We start from the raw sequence: 6,529 nt of genomic DNA, 5'->3' as shown, positions 1-6,529 counted from the left end.
GAAGCTTCTCGCCTGCCGGCTTGGACGACCAAGCCGGCGCCTCCCCTCCGCCCAGTGGCCGCAGAACCGCGCCCCCTCCCCCCCGGCAGCTTCCACAACGGCTCCACCTCAACCGTCCGAAGCTTCTCACCTGCTGGCTTGGAAGACCAAGCCGAAGCCGCACCCTGCCTCCGCGCCCCGCCGTCGGGGAAGCCCACCCAGACACTCTGCTCAACCTGCCGGCAGAAGGAGGCCTCCGCGTAGTGTCGGTGGAGTCGCCCCCGATGCCGCCCAGCGTCGCAACTCTGCCTCTCGGGGACCGCCGCAGCGCCTCAGGCGGCCGGCGGAAGGCCGGCAGCTTCCACAACGGCTCCACCTCAACCGTCTGAAGCTTCTCGCCTGCCGGCTTGGACGACCAAGCCGAAGCCGCACCCCGCCTCCGCGCCCCGCCGTCGGGGAAGCCCACCCAGGCACTCTGCTCAACCTGCCGGCAGAAGGAGGCCTCCGCGTAGTGTCGGTGGAGTCGCCCCCGATGCCGCCCAGCGTCGCAACTCTGCCTCTCAGGGACCGCCGCAGCGCCTCAGGCGGCCGGCGGAAGGCGGGAAGCGCCCGTCCAATCGCCGCCAGGTGCGGGCGTTAGTGCGTCCAATCGGCGTCGCCGTCAGCCAGGCCCCGCCCCTCCAACGCACGCCGGAATCGCCCGAGGCCTGAGCCAAGGGGTACGCGGCGGGCGCGGCTCAGGCCGGGCCCTCAGGTTAGTGGGTCCGGGCTGTCCCCGCGCTTCGGCCTCATCCTCCCTGGCTGCCCTCTCCTGATGAACGCCCCGCGAGCGGAGTCGCCACCGCCAGCGAGGAGACGCGCCGCCTTGACTGGGGCCATGGCCCCGGGACAGGCGACCAGGAAGGGATAGAAGGGACGGAAGCGCGGGCAGGACTAGGAGGAGCCCATCCCCGAGCCATGCGTCCCCAGAGTCACTGGGACCCGGGGCTCCAGCCAGCCCTGCGGAGGCGAGCAGACCGGGGACCAGGGCGCCGAGCAGACGACTCCTGGGTGAGGCCTGGCTCCTGTCGGCAGGGGACGCAGGGTCGCCTGGGCGCCGGTGCCGGCGGGCGGGAGGGACCGCAGGTCCCGGGACGGGGTGCTGAGCTGGGTACCCAACTGCGTATTCCTAGGCTCTTTCAGACGTTTCCATTTAAGATACCCGTTTAACTTACGCAGCCAGCGGGTGCTTCTGTAAAAAATCGCAAGCCGTTTGGAGACAGATACAGCCGGGAAAGGGTCCCCTTGGCCCTTGGCTCGCAGAGGGCGTCAGTGTTCGGCGCTCAGTCTTCTGGGTGTTTTCCCCGTGCTCCCGTTCTGAGATGGGAACTGTTCCACGTGCACTGAGATGCAGCTCGGTCTTTTTAACAGCTTCGTCATTATTTAATCATGTGGATTAACTTCATCTGAGGAATTCAGTCCTCCACTGATGAGCCTGCACTTCTATTACAAATAATACGGCAGCAAACCACCTTTGGATTAATCAACATTTATATCGGATAAATTTTTAAAAGTTGAATTGTATGTATAGTTAAACTTTTTATAGGTATCCTCAAAAATTTTAAATTATATTTTAATAACATTTTAATTTCCTATCTAAAAGGCACTAATTGTTTGAAAATATGGGATTAGGATTTAAATGTGAGGTGGAAAGCACCTGAAAAAAATAAACACAAGGCAATAGAATCAAAACTCAGTTGTGGACCAGAGCAGATCAAATCACATTAAATAAGCTCTCAGAGGTGTTTTAAATATTCTGCTTAGTTAGAATTACCAGCTTCTTGACAACTTTGTAACTACCCCTGTTGAACTTAATTTTGATATCTTAGTTTTTTAATTCAGAGCTGATAGGTTACATGTGCAATCTAAGGTACACAGGTGTATGCAGGGATTTGAGAGGATTTTATATGTTCAAAGCTTTCAATGCTTTTGAATTCTTCATACGTTTAAGTATTAATAATGTATAACACAAAATGTAAGAAGATTGTAGAGTGTTTCAAAATTGTGACCCGACAATTTTGCATAATTATTTTCACACCTAGTTTTCTGCCAGTAGATTTAAGTTCCCTCATGATGGAGTTGCATACAGGAATTTTCCCAATACACTTCAAAAATTAATAGTGATGATTTTTTACCTTGCCGCTTTTTAGTTGAAGAAAAGTGTTAGAGCCTTTTTTATTGCTTCATGTGTTCAGGAAGCCTGCGGATTTAGTAAACATCAGTAAACCACAACATGGAAGAAAAAAAGGATATCACTAATTTTACTGTTAATTTTTTTTTTTTTTTAGGTTTTAGACTGGCGTTTCATGAAAAACCTTATCAATTACAATCAAAATTTGGAAACTATGTGCAGTGGTTCACACCTATAATCCCTTCACTTTGGGAGGCTGAGTTGATGGGATTGCTTGAGGCCAGGAATTCGAGACTAGCCTGGGCAACATAGCTAGGGCCTATCTCTACAAAAAAACAAAATTAGCCAGGCGTGGTGGCATGCGCCTGTGCACCTAGCTACTCTACGCCGGAGGCTGAGGTGGGAGAATTTTGCTCGAGCCCAGGAGCTGGAGGCTGCAGTGAGCTATTTTTGCACCATTGCACTCCAACGCTGGTGACGGGACAAGACCTTGTCTCAAGAGAAATATCAAAATCTGGCTTTCCATGAATTCAGCTTTCTGAATCAACAAGCATTTATTTGGAATATTCTATATGTCATATAACAGGTAGAGAGAGCACTGACTTTGAAATAGATTTGAATGCTCAATTTGTTACTTACCAGCTATGGGACTTAGGTGAATTAGTTATGCATTGCTTAATGATAGGGGTAAGTTCTGGGAAAGGTGGCCTCCTCAGGCAATTTTGTTATTGTGTGAATATCTTAGCGTTTACTTACAAAAACCTACGTGGTATAGTGTACTACACACCTCAGGTATATATATATAGTACAGTCTATTGCTTCAAGGCTGCAAACTTATACAGTATGTTACTGTAATGAATACTATAGACAACTGTAACACAAGGGTATTTGTGTATGTAAACACAGAAAAGATACAGTAAAACACTGGTATAATTCCATGGACCCACTGTCATATATACAGTCCCCTGATGAGTGAAATGTTATGTGGCCTATGGCTGTACTTAAACCTCTCTGAGCCTTATTCTTTTCAGCTAAGAAAAAGGGGACATTGTCTCCCAGGTATCATAACATTCAGAATTAAATGAAATCACAGATTTAAAGCACTTAGCATTGTAGCCAAGCAAATAAGGCAAGACAAAATAAAAGTAAGTTTTCTTCCCCCATGTGCAAGACTTTGTACTTAGGTGAGGGTCATGATCCGGAAGGTAGGCAGACACACACTCATTACTGCCTACAGAGTGTCATTAACTGTTGCAAGACAAGTACATTAATGATCACATTCCCTGTATTCCTCTAGAGCTTTCTTCATGTCTCATGCTGACCTGGCATATAAAATTGTATTTCCTTTTCTCAAAGACATACGCAACAACTCTGCTACTGAAGCTAAGGCACAATGACAAAATGTATTTAATTTTTGCCAAGGCTCTACATTTATCAGTGTTGTAGAAAGGATAAGACTTGCATGTGAAATGATTTAAACAAGAAGTTTCTAAAGCTTGGTTTTCTGTAATTAGGCCACAAGAAAAACGTACTCCAGCATAATAGAATGGCTCACAGCTACTTTTGCATATATTACTTTAATATTTAGGCTTGGGTAAAATCATTTTAAATAACATTAAAATATGTTTGGGGAGACAACCCAGCAATTGCACAGTCCACTAGAAAATTTTACCATCTAAGCAGTATAACTGTTTTAGGGTCTGAAAGTTCTCCTTCAGCTGTTCCACAGCTTCTTTATCAACTAGGCAAATACATTTAAGCTTTTAAATTTCATAATGTTGATGGTTTTTAAAAGGCACAAGGAGGTTCACTTAATATTAAATATGTAACATTTACTTTATATTTCATGACCAGAACCTTTTTGGCAAGTGACTTTCACATAGATTATGAGATTCTCTGCATGCCTTTAAATAAAATAAATCTGGCAGCTCTTAACTCATACCTACATTCTCCGGACAATTGTCTTGCTCTCTGTTGGGGGACCAGGGGCAAAGCAGCCAAGGCCCTAACAGGCTTGCTGACCTAATTGGACCGTTTGTTAAATAGCAGGAAATGTAACCAGGCTTCTCTCTCTCTTGCATGTCAATGTAGTGAACAGTGCTAATAGCCAGAGATTGTGCAACTTAGTCACAATATTTTAAGTCAAAATTCAGTATTCTTAGATCAAAAGATACCAAAAGAAAGCCATCCCTGTTCTTTGAATTATAAGAGCACAGAGGTTGCAATGATCAGAACCAACTGGTTAAAAGCTGAAATGCATCCTTTCAGTATTGATTTGACAGATGCCAACAAGCATTCAAAAATTTAGAGTTAATTTCCTGGTGACAGGTATAAAACTGATTAGACTTGTTTCAACTGTATCATAAACAAACTTCACAAATTGGAGATCTTGTCCTTCTTGGCTTTTTTTTTTTTTCCTTACACCTTAATTCTAGCACCTGTTGTCAGACCACTGTTGAGCACCAAAAGAACTCCTCAGCCCGGAGTTCTTTGGAGTTTTAAGCGATTGCCTAACTCCCCAGGGGACAGTGGTCTTGACTTACTGGTTGATGGTTTAAAAACATAAAAGAATTTAATATTTTAAAATTGACAAACTAGAAAATGTTAGAAACTCTATCTGAAGGCACAAAGTATAAAGTTGGTGGGTACATGATGTATGTAAACACAGCTCAAAACAATTTAAAAGTGTAAGTATTTGTCAATTATTTTTCCTCCAGTGCTCTGGCTATTGCTGAAAACACCTTCTAGTTCCACCTTGTAACTGCACTCCCAAAAGATGAATGCTGACATCTTCTGATGTTTAACAAGAAATAAAGTCACCTTAATCATCAAAAAGGTAATTGCAAAGGGCACTGTTGCCTGAAATTCTCTAGTCACCTGAAAACTGAAACAACTGAGGCAAGATTTCTTAAAATATTTAGGAAGGTTAAAACTTAAACAGAATGGACTGATAATGATCAAACATGTACAGAGAAATACATGAAATCAGAATTGTGAATGCAGAGAAATAACTGTTTTGCTAGTTTAAAAGTTTGAAGCTTTTCCCTCCTCCCTAGCTGTTAAAGTAGGAGACACACAGCCTAACCAGGACAGTCTCAATGCCCAGGAATGGTTGTGTGATGACTGATAAAGCAGAAATTTCTTGCCTATTAATAGTTTCCCACGGTTAGAAGACAGCCATTGGCAATCAGATGTGGTCTCAGATTTTCCTTGTCCTGGGGCAGGAATGCCTGGAGGGACCATGATGTGGGTCACACTGTACATTCTGTTTACTGTGGGCACAAACACACAACAGAACTTTTTTTTTTTTTAGCTTATTAAATCGAGAATATTCCTGAAGAGGCATCCGCTATGGGCTAAGGGTCCCAACATCACAATAATAAATAACAGCTATGTTTACAGAGACACATTCAGGGCATATGCAAAAGCTTTTCCTAGCAGGAGGCCTTGGGCCTTTGCAAAACAAGCTGCTTGGGCCTCCCCAGAGGGCCCACCCTCCCATGCACCTACCCCACCACCCTGCCCCAACTCATTACACAACTCGGCCTTCTGGCCACCTGAGGCTACTTTCTAGACCAAGTGACTCAGACGTTTCAAGTAGAAGACAGGATGGGCCGCTGCCAGGGGACCTTGTCACAGAAAATTAGGTCAGAGGACTTGCAGGGTGGTGAAGAACAACCGGATAGATGTGAGAGCCCAGCAGGGAAATGACAGGAGGCGTAGCTTAGGTGTGGAGGCTCCACGTGGCCGGTCCCCGCGTGACTCAGATGAAGTGGATCCAGCTCTCTTCGCACTCCCCGCGAGGCATGTGAAGCGCGTGGTTGCGACACGTGAGGCTGTAGTCTCGGCGGTCGTTGTTGTCCCAGTACTCGGCACCCGCCACTCGGTAGCGCACCGCGAAGTGCACGCGGGAGCCGAGCTCCAGCAGGAAGGGTGGCACTGGGAAGCCGAAGGTGAAGACGTCCTCCTTGCCCTCGGGGCCTGCGGGCCCGCGCCACCGCGCCACCGCCTCGTGGGTACTGCGCCAGCCCGAGAAAGTGTAGCGCACAGCCACCTGCTTCTCGAAGGCCAGGTTGCACACGCGCACCGTACCGCTGATGCCAAGGTCCGAGCAAGTGACACGCTCCAGGCACACAAGCTGGCGCTGCAGGCGCTCGCCAAAGTCGGCGGCCTCGACGGGCGGCGGGAAATCGGGCACCAGGCACTGCAGGGTGAACTCTAGGTCCTGGCTGCTGCAGCACAGGTCAGAGTTGATGGCGAGCCGCGACAGCACGTGCAGCGGCACCGACGGGTCATCTCCCGCGTTGAACACCTTGACCTGCGCCAGCTCCAAGCCCAGGGCGTCGGCGAAGCGCACGCGGAGCTGCCGGTTGCAGCCCG

At 47.5% G+C, this 6,529-nt stretch overlaps 3 protein-coding genes across 3 annotated transcripts in view; 1 reads left to right on the top strand and 2 right to left on the bottom strand.

The window, feature by feature from the left end:
• SYCP2 (synaptonemal complex protein 2) overlaps positions 1 to 548 on the bottom strand; it is a 67,328-nt gene extending 66,780 nt beyond the window's left edge. Inside the window, exon 1 of the mRNA XM_011934506.1 lies at positions 464 to 548. The gene's annotated coding sequence lies outside the window, so the exon portion shown is untranslated. The remainder of the gene's footprint in view (positions 1 to 463) is intronic.
• Positions 549 to 649: 101 nt separating this feature from the next.
• Positions 650 to 6,529, top strand: part of FAM217B (family with sequence similarity 217, member B) — a 15,043-nt gene continuing 9,163 nt past the window's right edge. The window contains exons 1-2 of the mRNA XM_011934503.1: positions 650 to 733; positions 4,867 to 4,985. The gene's annotated coding sequence lies outside the window, so the exon portion shown is untranslated. The remainder of the gene's footprint in view (positions 734 to 4,866; positions 4,986 to 6,529) is intronic.
• Positions 3,533 to 6,529, bottom strand: part of PPP1R3D (protein phosphatase 1, regulatory subunit 3D) — a 3,924-nt gene continuing 927 nt past the window's right edge. Inside the window, exon 2 of the mRNA XM_011934555.1 lies at positions 3,533 to 6,527. Coding sequence (XP_011789945.1) covers positions 5,913 to 6,527 — 615 coding nt within the window. The 3' untranslated portion in view covers positions 3,533 to 5,912. The remainder of the gene's footprint in view (positions 6,528 to 6,529) is intronic.

Source organism: Colobus angolensis, unplaced genomic scaffold, assembly GCF_000951035.1.
Source record: "Colobus angolensis palliatus isolate OR3802 unplaced genomic scaffold, Cang.pa_1.0 Scaffold136, whole genome shotgun sequence".
Taxonomy (NCBI): domain Eukaryota; kingdom Metazoa; phylum Chordata; class Mammalia; order Primates; family Cercopithecidae; genus Colobus; species Colobus angolensis.
This window is presented reverse-complemented; position numbering and strand designations above follow the sequence as displayed.